This window comes from Tiliqua scincoides, chromosome 2 (assembly GCF_035046505.1).
Source record: "Tiliqua scincoides isolate rTilSci1 chromosome 2, rTilSci1.hap2, whole genome shotgun sequence".
NCBI lineage: Eukaryota > Metazoa > Chordata > Lepidosauria > Squamata > Scincidae > Tiliqua > Tiliqua scincoides.
Genome location: NC_089822.1, coordinates 175,020,810 through 175,038,365, shown reverse-complemented (window position 1 = coordinate 175,038,365; position 17,556 = coordinate 175,020,810). Strand labels below are relative to the sequence as shown.

Here is a 17,556-nt window from a genome sequence, read left to right as displayed (position 1 = left end):
AACAGAGTGAAGGCTCATGGAGGAAAGAGAGGTGCTGGGACTGAAGGGCAGAGAGAAGCAGGCAGTGCAGGAGTGGGGGCCGGAGGGAGGGAGGCTGTGTGGGGGACTCCCCTCTTCCCTTTTGCTCGGAAGAAGCAGATGCAGAGCTGTAAACACTGCATGAAGAAGCAGCCCTCCCGTTTCTCGCCCCACCTTTAAGCTACAATCTTTTCCTGGGAGTAAGCACCATTGACAATAATGGAACTTACTTCTGAGTAGGCATGCACAGGCTTGGGCTCAAAGGCTGCCATCCTATGCGCACTTTCCTGGAAGTAAGCCCCACTGACAACAGGCATGGGACACGCTCCAGGCTCCTGCTCCCCTTTCCTGTCCTTGCGAAGATGAGCAGGGGTGGAGGAGGAGGAAGTCAGAGCCAAGGAGACCAGGCTTGGGGAGCCTGAGCGGGCGGGACTGCAATGCCCAGGAGCAGCAACGAGGCAAGGAGGCAGGCTCCCCGCTCGAGGTGGGAAGGAGGGAGCAGCAGGCTCCCCCTGTGCAGTGGGGGAACGAGTGGTGCTTTACGCTCCCCAGCAGCACCACAGCTGCTCTGCAGTGTGCCTGAAACAGCCGAGTGGCCCCGCAGATAAGGCAGATTCAGGATCTATCTGTTGGGACAAATTTATTGCCTTATAGGCGACTATCTACAGTATTCACAATCTTGTAAATAAAAAAGCAGCAATACTTCTTGACTCTCCATGGTTGCCTTCCAAAATATGCTTTCCTGAGAACAAGACCCAACAGAACAATAGAACTTCACATACCTAAGACTGTGCAGTTAAATTTGTTTGCAGTATAGGGTATACTTATCTCAACCTCCTCCCCCTTTTTGGAGGGAAGGGGAAATGAGGGGCTACTTAAAGAAAGTTGCTCTTTCAAGTAATCAGTCTCCTCATTTTTGCTGAATGAACTTCTAGAACAGGGGTCAGCAACCTGCAGCTCTAGAGCTGCATGCGGCTCTTTCAGCTGTCTGCTGCGGCCCCTCCAGGTGAAAGTGGCAAAGAGGGTGACAGGTGGCACCTGTGTTGGGAGTGCAGGCTGCTTCCCTCCACCCCCTGAGCTCACTGCCCTCCTCTCCCTTCAACCCCACCTGCCCCGCATTGGTTTCCCTTTTCAATTTTGCCAGCTCTGCAGGCTTAGGCTCCCTGTTTTTCCCTTCCCCAACTCTCCAGCAGGCTCAGCCAATCAGCATCCAGCAGGCTCCTGGCTTTTTCTGTTGGAATGGCTTAGGGCCCTTCACTGGCTGACCACCAGCCAATCCTGAGTCGCCTTCCTTCTCAGCCATTTGGAGCCCTTGCAGCCGGACTTTCCCTGAGCAGGTCCCCATTCAGTACAAGGAGAGGCTTTTCCTCCACAGCAGAGAAGACATCCTGTGTGTCTACTCAGTAGTAAGTCTCATTACAGCAGATGAAGCTTGCTCCCAGGAAAGGGTGCCTGGGATTGCAGCCGTGGAGCCTGCTCCTATGCCTGTCTACTCAGTTGTAAGCCCCATTACAGAGGATGAAGCTTACTCCCAGGAAAGGGTGCCTGGGATGGCAGCCTTGAAGCCTGCTGAAGGCCAAGCGAAAGGACGGGTGAGTGGGAGCCCCCGCAGGTCTGTTCGAGAGTAAGCCCAGATGTAGTCCCTGGGCTACTCCCAAGAAGGTGTGGAGGGCTGTATCCTCAGCCTCCTCCTGTGCAGGTCTACTCACAAGTAAGCCCCGCTGTAGTCAGTGGGACTTCCTCCCAGGAAGGTGTGGAGGGCTGCAGCCTCAGCCCCCTCCTATGCAGGTCTACTCACAAGTAGTCAGTGAGGCTTCCTCCCAGGAAAGTGTGGAGAGGACTGCAGCCTGAGATCTCCAACCAACTTGTCTGCTCAGAAGTCCCATTGTAGCCAATGGGGCTTACTTCCAGGATAGTGTGGAGAGGGTTGCAGCCTGAGTGAGGGAGGGCAGGTGGGCTGAAGCTGGCCTGTGGCTGCCCCCCCACCTTCCCCCCCCCAGCTCTGGCTTCTTCTCTTCCCCACCTCTGGAGTCTGTGTCCTTTTTTCCTTCCAGCAGGGTGCCTCTGGGGTGTGGGAAGGGGGTGTGGGTTGGAGAAGGAGTGCAGGTTGGAGGGAGGAGAGGAGGCTGGGCTGGTCTTATTGACTGATTTGGATACTCTGACTGATTTGACTGACTTACTTTGGAATCTGATCTTGGACTGTGACTTGGCTTATTGACTTTGGACTCTGCCCTGGATACTCTGACTGACTTTGTGAATAATGGACTGCTGGAGACACTGGAGTTTGGTGTGTGGCTGCTGTGCCCAAGACCTGCTGATGACCCAGGGTCTACTGTAGTGGTGGGAGGCTGCTGGCAGGAGAGAGGACCTCTGCAAGTTGAACAGGTGAGCTACCCTGGAGGTGGGGTCCAGCAGGACTGCAGGGCAGAACCAGGGTCATTTGTTGGGGGAAAGAAGGGGAGCTAATTTGCTTAAAGTGGGCATAATTCTCCAGGCAGAGAATGGCCTTGGAATCAGGCAAAACACCATAGAGGACCAGGCATCTGAAAACACAGGACAAGAATGTATGACAAAACTAACTAAAAGCTACAAGAGGGGGCTACTTTATAAAAATGGGACCTATAAGAGCATAAAGGTGAAGAAAAAAACTATATATGCAGTGCTGTCTTCATTTTAGGTGTCAAAAGGGTTTTGTGGCTCCTGAGGTTTTTGTTCCTCTGGAAAATGGGTCCAAATGGCTCTTTGAATATTTAAGGTTGCTGAACCCTGTTCTAGAAGAACCCTAAAAGCAGGTGTCCTCCTACTCCATTACTCAAGAGACTACCTTGTCATCAATTAAAAATATAAAAGATGAAAGGATCATTATGTACAGCTGGGGCAAATATTTAGGAAACAGAACAGAGCAATTTTTTACTGTTCTCAATTCAGAACAATTTTGCAATTGTCATTTATGTCTCTGAAACAGAAAGTACTTAACTATTCAAGTACACAGCACTTTAGTACAAACACAATTCTTATGCTGCACTCATTTGTCTTCTGAGCAAACAAAAGCTTGGATTAATCATACCTTAATTCTTTGCAGCTGTTCTCTAGTGAAAGTATGCTGTTTCTGCAGCAGCTGGTATTTTACTTTCACACTGATCAACTGCCTCTCCATTTCTGCTCTACGGTCCTCCACCTAATTAGCAAATAAAGCAAAAAATATTGCACATAATCATTTCATATTTAATACATTTAGAAGTTGGCAAAAATCCAAAAAATTGAGTAGAAAAGTCTATAGATACCAGGAAAGGGGCAAAATTTACCTTTCAAATCATCTTATACTCTAATGTGAGACACAAAATGGCTTTGACCTGTTATCCAACATACCACAGAAGCTTCTCTATGCTACTGACAAAAAGTACTTGCCAGTTTACGTGGTGGTACTGAAACTACCAAATGAAAAGGTTGCCAGGCAACCTGGCTTAAGTGCTTCACAATAAGCTTTTCAAGGAGCACTTTCTGCTTTAACATATGCCACACTATGTTATCCTCAGATTAGTGATGCTTAAAACTGCAACACTTACTTCCAACAGCAAATTCAACTCATCATTTAAGTTCCTACTTTTGAGGGGAATTCTATGGGCCCTCACCTTTCTATTTGTGTTACTGTGTACTTCAGTGGTTCTCACACATTTATCACCAGGACCCACTTTTTATAATGAGAATCTGACAGGACCCACCAGAAGTGATGTCATGACCGAAAGTGACATCAAGCAGGAAAATTTTTAACAACCTAGGCTACAATCCCACCCACACTTACTCAGGAGTAAGTCCCATTTACTATCATTGTTAAAAGCATATACATAGTAGCAGGGTCTCTGAGAGGAATCCTATCAGAGGGTACAAAGTTCCTTTTGGGCCCCTTTGCAGAATGGGAGGGTGAAACAGAGTAGTGGAAGGTGGTGATGGGCAAACAGAATGGGGGCAGGGAAAACAGGCTAGGGAGAAGATAGAGACAGCTGAAAAAGTGTTTGGAGCCCAGGTCTACCCATCTATTTGGCATCCGCAGGTAGATACAGTAATAATGGAAAACCAAAAAACACTCGTAAGTCTTTCAAAAATCTTTTAAATATAGAAAATCATGCAGAAAATTATCATATTTAGGCTCACACTGGCCTAAATGTACCAGAATTTGCTTCTGCAGCAGCTGTAGTCTTCCAGCTGTGTCCCTGAGCTCCTATACACTCCTTCATGGTAAGCAGATCCACAAGACATAGAGCTGCTGTAGCAGGCCAGTTTCCTCCCAGATTTAACACTGTGCTAAGGAGTATCATATATGCATTCCTCAGCCCAGCATATATGGCCATGCAAATGGCCATGTTCTTGGTTCCAGCCCATGGAAAGGAGGTGGTCAAGACCCACTGTGGCTCGCAACCCACTGTGGTGCATTTATATGCGCAGGGTGCTTCAGTATTTACTTGTATGTTTTTACCTAACACTACGTTTGGGTTTTGTTTTTTATCTGAATGTTGCTATAACTTGCTCCTCTAGTTTTGAAGCATGTTTTGGATTTTAAATTTCTTTAAAATTTAGTACCCGACATACCAATTCAGAACTTGCAAAACACATCATCAGGAATAATAGCTCTTTAGATTCTTACAATACTAGAGCAGTTCCTGAAGCATTTTAACTAGAAAGGAGGCTACTGGCAGTGTATTTGAAACACACCTAATTTGCGCACAGGGGAGCAACTGGACTGTCCAACAGTAAAGTTCTATTTTGGACTCTTTAGCTCTTGGCGTTGTTACAGGGGTTGTCTGGGAAAGACACTGAAGGCCGATCTCCAGTCTCCACTAAGACCATGAAAAATAGACTAAAACTGAACACAATACACAGCGCTCAAGCAGAGAAAGAAATGATTTAATACTAAACTTGTCTCCAATGTGACTAATGTAAGGAAAGGTAGGGGATGTTTCAGGGTCTTTAGTGAGGCTGCATTAAGGACCAAGGTTAAAGATCCTTTTTCTGCAAGGCTTGAGACAATTTTGTTGCAGGGACCATGGCAGCAAGATGCCCAAGCCTAGCAAATCTCTACTTACTTGCCCAAGTAAAGCAAGCTTTCACAAATGAAAAAAAAACAGCAGAAAGTCTTTGCCTACACTAAAACAATGGGAAGGGACATGACAAGGAAGCTGGACTGCTTTCGCAGAGGCAGGAGGGGCATATTGATAGGTTCGCTGACCAGCCAGCACTGTCTGAACGGTTTGGCTATGCTTGGAGAGAGAAAGGCTGGAAAGGAAAGGTAGGGCAGGGTGTTACCATGCCTGGGTGCCATTTGGCACAGTGGTCCTTGGATACTGGCTGGAATGGAGATAACATAAAGCAGCACCAGCAAGTTAATGTTCCACAGAGAGACAGCAAGGTAAGATAGCAGAGGGCAAAGGCTCTAGGGCCCTTGGGATCCTAGGTGGGGTGAAATGATCAAGGGACCCTCCTTTGCTAATTGAGGTTCCCTATTCTGTTTTTCCTTTGTCTTTCACACCTATTTGAGGGTGCATGGCTAGATTGGAGGCCTACTTGCTCCTAAATATCACTGGACTCCCACTGTGGGAGTACTGGAACATGGACACCTTTGTTTTGTTAAATTCATTTTTCCTAAATTTAGGAACCCTTATGGGGTGGCCATGATCACAAGACAAGAAACCTACTGTTCTAGCACGATTTGGGGCCAGTACACTCCACTTGAATTTGAGAAAACAAGTTTCCATTTTAATTTGGAATGCTTTAGGCTGAATTAGATCAATTAAGAAAACGGGGTGATTGCATGACTCAATCAACAGTGCGGCCTGTGGATCTGTGGCCTCTTGCTGTCAGGCCTGCAAATGGCCATGTTCTTGGTTCCAGCCCATGGAAAGGAGGTGGTCAAGACCCACATATAGATGTGTGCCTTCTGCATGCCTTGAAATAAATACAATGTTCCTTGTTACATGGCCAATACTATACTACACACTCCATCTGTTGAGCTTAAAATCTCAAGTACAGAGTTGGTTAAACTAGTTGTTTAAGTACCTTTCCTATTTAGATTCTATAATTGGCCGAAGCGACCAAGTGTAAAGGACCTTCATACCAGGAAAAACATTTTCTAAATATCAAAGATAATCACATCACTTTTAAAGTAATTGCAATATAATACATACCTCAGCAAACAAAGAATTGCCTTTACTGGAAGGATCCAGGGCCTGTTGCAATGCATGGTCAAGTTGAACTCGAAGGTCTCTGTTCTCCTCACGTGCTTTCTAAATTTAAATAAAGGAAAAACATTAGGTACCTTATGCTGTCAAAATTAAATATGCATTGGTAGCAGAAAGTCAGACTCGTTACACTTTCCTTGCCTCACAGATTTCCTTTTCAGTTTTGTGGCTCCAAAACTACTAGTCCTGTCACTCATCAGTGCAACATCTCTGTTACCATCACATGAGGCAAACACTCCATCTCCCCACTTCTCACCAAACAGGATAACCTACAGCCAAGGACCCAGTCCAAGCGAGATGGCCTACTCCTAATCCACACATCTTTCTTGCCATAATAAATTATCATTTCTCCAGTGGTAGACTCCATCTCACAAAACTGATAACCATGAAAATTCTTATTCTATTTCAAGTATAACAACTTGAACAATGTCATATATATGTTCTGAAAGAAAAAAACCCACATTATTCTTCAAGTGTCACCTACAATTCCCTTATTCTGCCATTAGAGGTTGATCAAGATTATTGTTCACGCATGAAGCAAGAGCAGCCTAATATTTTAGAAAGATATATTTGGAGGCAGTTGATCACACAGAAACTGCAAGAGCACTTGTTGTAGTGGGCTGAAAACTGAAAGCTTTTGACACTAGCACCAACAACTGGATTCCTCTGCAACTGCTGGGTTTTCCAAAGAAACAGATGACAGATGAATCTGCCAGCAGAAGTTGGTAGGTGACAGAATAAACCAGCATGTTCATGTATACATATATAGTTAGCCTTGCACCCCACAAAATATGATCTACTTTTTATTTTTACCACTTATATGTGTAGGTGCTATAAATGTATCTGAGGTTTGGTTGGTGGTGACATGCAAGAGAACCTTCTTAGTGGGGGCCCTCAAAATGCAGAATTCCCTGCCTTCTGGTGCACAACTGTTTTCTTCTCTGCTGGTGTTCTGCTAGAACCTAATGAGCTGTATATTTAAACAAGCATTCCCTGAAGTCAATTGACTCTTGTTTAGTTTACTGCTGCTTGTTTTACTGCATTGTTGTATTTGTGTTTTAGGCAATGTAGGAGTTGTAAACAAACATTTTATATATGTACATTTACATATTTAACCCAGTATCACTAATAGTGGATTAAGCATTGCATCTGATCTGTTCAATTCATATACACAGTCAAACACTACAGTTTGTGCCAAGGAAATCAATAAATCGCAATTAGAAAGTAAGCTCTACTATTTTAGAACTAACTTCAGCAGTTTGTTTGCTGCTGGTTAAAATGGCAGGCAAGCATGATACATCACCTCCAGTGCATTACAATAAGAAACAAGGTCTTTTTCTCTGTCTTCTTTCTCCTCTTCAAGTCGTGCCAGTCGATTAACCAGATTGCTGTTTCCAAGTTCTAGCTGCTCTTTGGTATACTGCAAATCATGTAACTTGTCTTCAAGATCTGCCTGTCACAGAATTAAGTATAATCAGTACAGGTCATGTCTCATTATCTGCTAGGGTTCTGTTCCAGAACCCCTAGTGGATAAAAAAACAGTGGAAAAATAGATTTAAAGACCCACTTCCAGGTTTCTTGCCCCTCCATTGCTCCTAATAAGGTTGTCTCTCAACATTCACAGGGGTTTGATTCTGGGACTGCCTGCTGATACCATAAAATGTGATAAATTAAAGCAATTTTAAAAAAATTAAAAAGTGCGTCCTTTTACAATTTTTGTTTAAAATCAGCTTTTCTTACTGTTGTAGAGAAGCAGTCAGCAACTAGAAATGCAAAAGACACCTTGCCTTTGCCAGACTCAGCTGAATAATGGAATGATCACTTGCGTGACTGTCTCTCTACAAACAGTAAGAAAAGCAGTTTTTTTAAACTGTGATTTTAAAGAGATGCATTTTGCCCTTCTCCAGGGATCAGCACATTCCTTCTCATTTGCAGTGGTAATCCCTGTTGAGTTAAATCCACGTATTAAAAAAATCCTTGTACAAGGTTAGCCTTGTACTTCCTTTTACACAGCAGTTGTTTTGCCAAGCTATTTTGCCTTTTCACTCCTCTGTTCAAAACGACACAGATTGCAGTCCAGCATGCAAAACAGAACGCAAGTCCTATTGCCTTCAGTGGTGCTAGAGCAGCGTTTCTCAAGTTGTAAGCCACAAGCTCACGTGCAGTGGGCCTGATGTGATGCTCCCAGTAGTGCTGCAATGCCTTAATGGGAGGCCCTGGAGGCCTCTTCCAGTTTGTACCAAGGCCTGCAACCTCCACAGTCTCAGAACAAAGGCCAACAGAGGGTGTCACAGGCCCAGCACAACCCAGGCCTCCAGGGCCTCCTAATAAGTCACTGCAGCACTACTGGGAGCACTGCGATGCAACCCACCAAAGAATGAGGTGGGTCACAGTGCTGAAAAGTTCCGGAAAAGAACTTTTTTTAGAACACTGTGCTAAAGCAAAGACAACTGCAGATGGGCTGGGTTACTACTAGGAAGTTGATCTCCCTAGCTATTATCTCTGCAATTTAGCCACAAGAGTTCAGGATGCCTACACACACAGGGCTGAAATCCTTTATTATTTGCTGCATACCTTTGCCTGTTCAAGTGTCATCAGCTCAAGTTGAAGATTGAGGACTTCTGAAGACATGGTTTCATGTACACGCTCTGACATTATCCGCAGTTCTTCCGATTTAGAAGCAATGACCTCCTTCAGGTGGTCCACTTTATGCTTCAGCTGCTTCTCACTAAGCAGAGTTTCATCTAGCTCCGATTTCAATTTCTCCACCTTAGAAAAAGCACATTGACCAGAGAAACAAGTCTTGCATTTATCATCCCTTATACATGAACCTCTTCACATCTGATTTTCCATCTAGCTTCAAGAGTCCATTGCTTTATAACATCTACATCCTGCTTTTCTTGCAACATGGAAGAACAGCTAAAAAAATATTTCAGTTCAGAACAGTTTTGTCAAATGAATTGTTTAATTTTATTTGCAATAATTGATGACTACAGTAATATGTATTTGTATATTCCAAACCTTATTTTTAAGTTCATTTATTTCTTGTCCATGCTGTCTTTCTAGCTGTTCCCGCAGTGTATCTAGTTGTATATTTTGCTGCTGCTTAAGTGCCTCACATTCAAGGTTTAGACTGCCCAGCATTCTAGTCTTTAATTCGACTTCTCTCTGGAGAGTATACTTTTCTTGTTCAAAATTCTGAAAAAAGACGTTTCAGAGTTTTTAGAAGATCACAGTCCACAATGCACTAGTCTCATATGTACAATGAAGCAACTGATGTTGGTAAATGCATATCCCAACACCACAGCAACAATATGTCACTTTCAAACCCAGTGTTTCAAATACAGTTTGCAACGTAGGATAGAAGATCACTGTAAGAATCCCACAAGGCATAGATATATATGGATATATATGGTCAACAGCGTAGACCTTGGCTAGGGTTTTTCTACACCCTCCTTCCCAATTCCTCCAGTTCACAAAAAGACAGCATTGATGGTAACAGAACCCTCCCAAGTTGTTTCTTATATGAAGCAAGGGAAGAATAAAGCGCACACAAACACTGCACATTTTGGGGCACATGGAAGTGCATTACACACATATGCTTCTTGGGTTCCCAGCCCTAGTGACTCCTTCAATATTCAAAAGTTAATTTGAAAGCCATTAGAAATGTTTCCATATAGGACACCAGAGTTAAGTCTGCAGAAGTTTATCCTCCAACTGAAAATAATTCTGCACACTGGCTGTGTATTAGGACAAGTGAAATTGTCCAATGATCATAAGGCAGACAGAATATGAAGCTTATTTTCCATAAAACAAAAGCTAGGAAATGCAGGCCTCTTTTAGCATTCCCCATTTAGTCTAGCCAGGTGCAATACTCTGCTTACGTGTAGGGAAGGTATCAGCAAAAGTCAACTCTGCTTCACACATCAAGTGTTACAAGCACACATAAAAGTGTGTGTTTGCATTTAGGCATCACATATTTGCAATACATCACATAATTGTACATTGCCCATATACTTACGCAAGACTGCTATATGCAATGTTTGTGCATGCACAACTACTCTTATGCTTGTAGAATATAGCTTTGATTTAAGCCTGCCTTCTATAAAGGCATGCACAAGCCATTATTTACTCTAGTAAGTTTCAACATTGCAATTTATCCAAGGCAATTATTGCAGCCAACCATTAGGTCAACATATCAGAAAGCTCGGCATTTGTGCTCAAGACGACATTTTTTGGTTATTTTTTTACAAAATTGTTAGCTGTATGGTCTACAAGCCCCAAATCCAACAACATGATTTCCTACAGTGTAATGCTATGATACTCATGTTTCTGTATCAGTAGGAAATGAACCCAGTCTGTTAAGTCCTTGAAAAGCTCACCTCCGTTATGGTGACCATTTCAGTTTGCAGTTCATCCAGCCTATTCTGCAACAAGTTCTCATTTTCTATCAGTTTTAAGCCATATTGTGCTGCCTTTTTTCTTTCTTCTTCAGCTTCTCTGAGCTGGTATCGAAGACGTGAAATTGTTTCTACGTCCGCTTCCATTTTCTTTAATACACAATCTGTAAATAAGCATATGATTAAAACATTAAGCCTGTTACGCCTCAATTTATTCTCAACTAATAAAGCCATATGGATATGATAGTATAGGCAAGTCAAGGAAACTGCAAGCCATAAGAGCTCTGTTTTAATTATTGAAAAACTGACTTCAGCAGACATAGCCTAGCTCTATTGTAAACCAAGACCCAACCATGGATGCTTCCGTATTTGACTGCCATCTTGTTCAGCAGCCTAGCATTAAAGACAAATATTTGAGACACACATACACCCTCATCAAGAACTGTGGTCTTTCATTAGAAGCCAGAAGCCCTTCAATAATATAAAGGCAACTATACATTCAGCACTTATCCTGGGACCAAACCAGAGCCATTATGTGTAGCACTAACTCTTGGCCTGCATTAAAAAGATTGTCCTTATAAACATAGGGTGGGGTGGGGTGGAAAGAAAAAGATTGTCCTTATAAACACAGGGGTGGGCTGGAAAGATGAGAGGGACCCCCATCTAAAATCACCAATAGCTCTTTACTGCTTAAGAGATAAAGAGACAGTGGGAGGGCAGAAAAAGAGTAAAAACATGAGGACTGGTTGGATAGACAGGTACCCAAGCATTTTTCCCACAACAGCACTCCACACAACTGCATATAGGTCATAAGAACAAATAGAGAAGCAAATTTTAATTACCCTCAAGTAAAGCAAAATAAGACAGCTCATGAATAATTTGAGTAGACATTCAAAGGGCACTATTTGCACCTTTAAAATACATTTCCGTCAGACTTAGAAACAAGACAAATTGCACAGCTAATCTTCCATAGATTAACTACAATGCATCTAATATATAGATTTTTCTGACATTCCAAAAATCATATGAATATTGTAAATAACAGGTACTACAGTTTAAACTCATTAAAGATGTAGGCTTGGTTTCAACTCTCATTAGAGGATGTCTGGACTTTCTGGGTTCAGCTCTCACAACACCTTCCAATTTATTCTAAAGCAGAACCATAAACTTATACTTTCCTCTACATGCACACAGACAGGGAGAAACACATAAGCCCAAGTATTGTGAACACCGAAGAAAACCATGCTTACACCAATGTTCCATGCAGTGTCTGAACAAGACCCAACTGCAATTTTCTTGATTATCCTCTTTAAAGAAACATTAGAGATGAAAGTGGGTTTTAAGCATTATTTATCTCACCTTTAGATCATAAGGATTGTCTCTGAACCATTGCTTAAGTCCACAGGGCATGATGAATAAAATTTGGTTATAGATACAAAACTCAAGTAGTAACTGAATGACTCCCCATCCCCAACCAAGTAGAACCATGGTAAGGAAGACTACTGAACAATTTGCATAACCCAGTTATACTGCCTTGACCAGAATTATAACCACCTTTTCATGCAACAATTTCATAATTCTCTGTACCCAATGGAATCACATACACAGCTTTCCAAGGCTTATTAAAAGTAATCCACATATCAGTGCACTAATTCCTAACAAATGAAGATGTGTATCTGAAGCTCAAAAATTTCTAGTTTTGAATTGTTAAATCTGTTCACTTGGCTTTTGTATATACACTACACATAAGTCAATACCCTTCAGTACCACAAACAGCTGAAATTAGCTGTTACACTATTAACAGTGGATACAGCAGCCTTTATCCTCTCCCATCAAATTGGGCTGGATAGTTTCAGACTGTAATCTACATTATAATCTCTACTTTTGGATGTCAGAATACCTCTGCATTTTAAAGTACAGTATCAACTGAATATTTTTCCCTTTTAAGAATCCAAAAAACTCAGGATAACCAATGTTAACTGAAAGCCTGATTTGGAGAAATAGTGAAAATAAAGCTAGAACACAAGCTTCTGCTCCAAAAATCAACTGCACAACAGCTATTGGATAGAATACAGACATAAGAGCCTTTAAAGAAAAGGTTTTGAACCCTATCATTTATTAGAAAGAAAAAATTACTAGCACTTACCTTCAAGCACATTCCATCTTATATTTTGAACTTCAAATTCACAATGGCTTATCTAATAAATCTGCTTATTTCTTCTCTGAAAACCTTCAGCTTGTTTTATCACCCTTACAGTTGCCTCTCAGAATAGATGATAATCACATGGCTACATAATTGAAATGCAAATCCTTTTCAATCCATTTGAAGCAGCTGTTCACTATTTCCATGGCTGCCAAAACCTACAAGGCTGTCAAAGAACACTGCCTCTCTGTAACCAAGGCCAACAACATTTTAAGCTCTCTTTTTTCTTTCAGCACATACCAAGTCACAGTAATTAAGCAACTTTTCCCTATCACTGTTTACTCACCTTTAAGGAACTTCGGGGCCCAGCTCTTTAGATGCTCAAGGAATTTTTGCCCAATTACATTTGTCACTAAAAATTCCATGATAAATATACTGTCATACCTCAACTAGCATTTATTAGCACAACAAAGTTTCAGGGCCACAGGTTATACAATACACCACTTACACTATTCTACAGAACAATGAATATTTCTGTCTAGCTTGCAATATGGAAACAGAAAGGTTCATTCTCCTATCATGGAGGTACCACAGTTTGTTTCTACATGCCATGATTTATTGCTCTCAATTTCAACAACAAAATCAATTTTGTAAGTAATCCATTGCGGAAGTAAACAAAACATAAAACAAGAACCAGTTAACTCCAACATATTGATAACATTCAAGTTGCCAGTTTCAAAGCAAAGTTACTTGTAAGAACTATGTCTGGTACTCCGAGGTTGCAATCCTCAGAGTACCAGACATTGTTCTAACAAGTAACTTTGCTTTGACACTGGCAACTTGCACCTATCTCTTTACAGGTAGTCTCCAAACCAACTAGCATTGCCATAATCCAGACTTGGCTTACACAGAACAAATAATTATATCCCAGTTTGCCGTTTCTGTCAGCAACCAACTTTTGGTAAATTCAATGTCCAAATATTTAGCTGTCCCACGCAAATGAATTTAGGAAACTATTCTTTTTCAGATTAGGGATTTACCTGAAAGGTAAAGACTATCAAATATCATACAACCTTTCTTGACTCAACCTTCAACATATTTATTTGGTGCAGCTTGCAGGGAAATCATACCTTACTGCAGCAGTTTTCAACCGCTGTGACACGGCACACTGGTGTGCCGCGAGACTGCCTCAGGTGTGCCACGGGATCAGAGGCAGGCAGCAGCTGCGCACCCACGTGCATGAGAAGCGGCTGATTTGAGCCTCCCTCAGAGAAGCCCAGAGGAGCCAGGAGGTGGGAGCTGCAGAGTGAGTGAGAAGAGGGAGCCAGAAGCAGGCAAGCAGGGACATAGTGAGCGAGTCTGCTGAGGCCCCCAACTGGCTGACAGTGAAAAGGGTTCCTGAAAGTCCCTTTTCTTTGCCGGTTTGCCTGCAATTCCCCAAAGCTACCCTCCCTGCACTTTGGGGCTTTTAGAGGAAGGGCGCTCGGCCACAATCCTATCCACACTTACCTGGGAGTAAGCCCCATTGACTATAATGGGGCTTTCTTCTGAGCAGGCATGCATAGGATTAGGCTCTGGGGGTGCTATCCCATCCACACTTTCCTGAGAGCAAGCCCCATTGACTATAATGGGGCTTACTTCTGAGCAGGCATGCATAGGATTGGATTTTGGTTGCACTCTTTTTTCTCAAATACACAAGCAGGCAATTGGCACTTCTCTCTCCTCTTCTCCCCCACCCCCTTCCCCAGGCATATTCCTCCCCCCAATCTCACAATCACAGTTAGCAACTCTCTTACTGTCCCTCCCCTCACTTGTCCACACCTTCCAAAGATACAGAATCACTGCCTCACATTCTTTCTCTCTCTCCCCCACCCCCAGTTTAATCCTGCACTTGTTTCTCCTCACTGCCCCTCACCCTGTGATCAACCTGCCCTGTCTTTGCCAACACTTGCTGGCACTTTTGATAAGAATTTGAACATAGGATCTTTCCTCATTTTCAGAAACCACATATACTTCTCTCTCCATTCTTCTTGTCAATTTTTTTGTCATGTAATGATTTAATTGTATTAAGGAGAACTGGATCACTAATCTGCATTTAAGTACTTAGGAAAGATAGCAAAAGAAAATGAATTCATTCAGTGAATGACCACTGAAGATAATGGGAACATTGCTAAACATATCAATAATTGCTGGCAACAAAGGAATCCCTACCTAAGCCCCAATGCATGGCAGGTTGTTTTGCCAAACACAGAAAATTCTGCACTCCTGTAAGACTGGGTCATTCTCTTTTAAATGCCCTGGAAAATGAAAGAACAATATGTAAGATGGATAGACCACCATCAGAAGTCATCTATAACTCTCAGTAAAACTGTATCAACACCATCCTGACACAACCTGGCCTTGGATGGTAGGTCCTGTCTTTGCTTACAGATACATACCCTAATCTTGAAAGCCTTCACACCAGCAATAAGCCACATAAAAGAGATAAAAACAAAGAAATCAAACCTTACTAGAAATAATTATGCCAACTTTGTTGTCTTGATATCTATACAGGTGGCACATTACAGATCAGATAGAGCTCTAACAATTATGGACAGAGACACATCATTCTTTAAAAATTCTACTAGCATTTAAAGTGATACAGTTCATTCTCTCACTTCAGGACTCCATCTTACTATACTGAACAGCATGTTTTGCTACTAGTTACTACTCTCACTTTAAATTAAAGGAGAACAACTTGTGAAAGAAAAAAGAGCTTAAAAGGAGGCTTTTATGAGATCAAACTCTATATTTAGCCACATGATCTGGGGAAAGATTCTACATAAGAAACAGAGGATCCATACACCAATGCTTTGGGAGTTTCCCAGAATAGCTCAGGTGCGCACACACAGTGACCATGGAACTCAAGGCAGCTGTAGCATCCTGTTGGAAAAACTCAAGTACTAAATCTGCAACGCTGTTCAGAGTTTCACTTCATTCTTCTTACCTTCATGGAGTGCCACTACTGGATAGCTAAAATGGATTGTTAGAATAATCTTGAAGACCTCTTTGTTTCCATAAGCCTAGCAAGGGAGGGCACCAGCAAGGGAAGGCACTCTTGTTATCTGGTGTGCTCCCTGGGGCATTTGGTGGGCCGGTGTGAGATACAGGAAGCTGGACTAGATGGGCCTATGGCCTGATCCAGTGGGGCTGTTCTTATGTAGGTTTCAGGATGCACTACACCAAGTCAATGAAAAAGTATTTTCTTATCTGAAGATAAAGCCATATAAACAGTGCCCAGTGCTACAGCACATCCCCTAAAGTACTATTTGTGGACCAATGTTATTAGAAGCGAATTCTTGCCACCTACACTGGAATGCCCTTTTCTTTTAAAAGTTATTTCAAAAAACAAAACACTCATTTTGCATTAACTCAGCAAAATGTTGGTTCTAAAATTAGAAAAAGGCATATTGGGGAGCATGTTGGAGAAATAATTCAAACCTTTACTAACATTATCATGTAAAAAGGATCTGATTTGGGTAAAGCTGTTGGTTGCTAGCATTGATATCTTCAACTTTTTATATTTCCAAAGGGAACCCTTCCTTTGCTTCTTTATCCTGGCATGGATCTACGTTAGCAGCATTTTCAGTACAAAGCACAGTTCTAGCCTCATTTACTCTGCAGAAGCATCCCTTATTCTAAGACAAACAAGCTGAAGACAAAGGCATAAATGCTGTATTCTCACTAAGAAACAAATACTGTATTGTTAAACATCCAGCCAGAATTCTACCTATCTCAAATGCTTTCGTAGACAGTGATATTGGTTGGTCCAGAAAAACCAGTATGAATATTATTTCCCTGACCCTATGAATGTTACAGTTTATGATGTACCAACAGTGGAATCCTATGCAAGTCTACTCAGAAGTATACCCCACTAAGTTCAATGGGACTTACTCCTAGGTAAGCACACTTACCCAGGGAAGTGCTAAAGCTGCACTCTTACACACCCTCACCTGCTCCACTGAATACAACAGGACATACCTCTGAGTAGACATGAAATGGATTGTGCTATAACGCAACAACCTCAGTTTGAGATCTAGGTTCAGTACAGGCACTCCAGAATGGACTTTTTATGCCTTCAGCTAGGAATGGTTTCTGAATATGCATGCTGTGAACTGCACCCTTAAAATGGTCATAAAAACAGCATCAGGCAGGGAAACTAGAGCCCAAGCCTGTGCCTGCCTACACAGAAGTAAGCCCCATAGTAGTCAATGAGGCTTCCTCCCAGGAAAGGGTGGCTAGGACTGCAGCCTCGGAGCCCAAGCCTCTGCCTGTCTACTCAGAAGTAAGCCCCATAGTACTCAGTGGGGCTTCCTCCCAGGAAAGGGTGGGTTGCAGCCCAAGTTCATCCACTGCCTGTGAATTCACTCTCCCCCCCCCCTCCCCTTTCCGGAGCTGACCGTTAAACCGTCACTGCCTCCACGAGAAGCCTGCACAAGTCTTGATCGTCCAACTGCTCCGTTCCCCTTCCTCTCTTGAATCTTGGCGCGGGCCACTCAAAAGGACCCCTCCCTCTGGGTCCCGCCCAACTGCAAGGGCTGCCTGCTCACTGCCTACTTTTTTCTGCCAAACTCTAGTCAGGCGTCCGTGAGGAAGCCCTAAAGACGCGAAAGCCCCCTCCCCCTTCTCCAGTGACGTCACACGAAGCTTGCTATAAAAAGAGGCGGTTGCGCAGTGAACTGTCACTTGCCTTGCTGGCGGAGTGGGCGGAAGAGAGAAGGCC

The 17,556-nt window shown here is 42.7% G+C and overlaps 1 protein-coding gene across 1 annotated transcript in view; it reads right to left on the bottom strand.

Annotated features, from left to right (window-relative positions):
• The window catches only part of SPDL1 (spindle apparatus coiled-coil protein 1), a 40,439-nt gene extending 23,116 nt beyond the window's left edge, over positions 1-17,323 (bottom strand). The window contains exons 1-7 of the mRNA XM_066616605.1: positions 17,234-17,323; positions 10,634-10,815; positions 9,273-9,449; positions 8,826-9,020; positions 7,555-7,704; positions 6,198-6,296; positions 3,086-3,196 (exon numbers count right to left, since the gene is read on the bottom strand). Coding sequence (XP_066472702.1) covers positions 3,086-3,196; positions 6,198-6,296; positions 7,555-7,704; positions 8,826-9,020; positions 9,273-9,449; positions 10,634-10,798 — 897 coding nt within the window. The 5' untranslated portion in view covers positions 10,799-10,815; positions 17,234-17,323. The remainder of the gene's footprint in view (positions 1-3,085; positions 3,197-6,197; positions 6,297-7,554; positions 7,705-8,825; positions 9,021-9,272; positions 9,450-10,633; positions 10,816-17,233) is intronic.
• Positions 17,324-17,556: the final 233 nt, after the last annotated feature.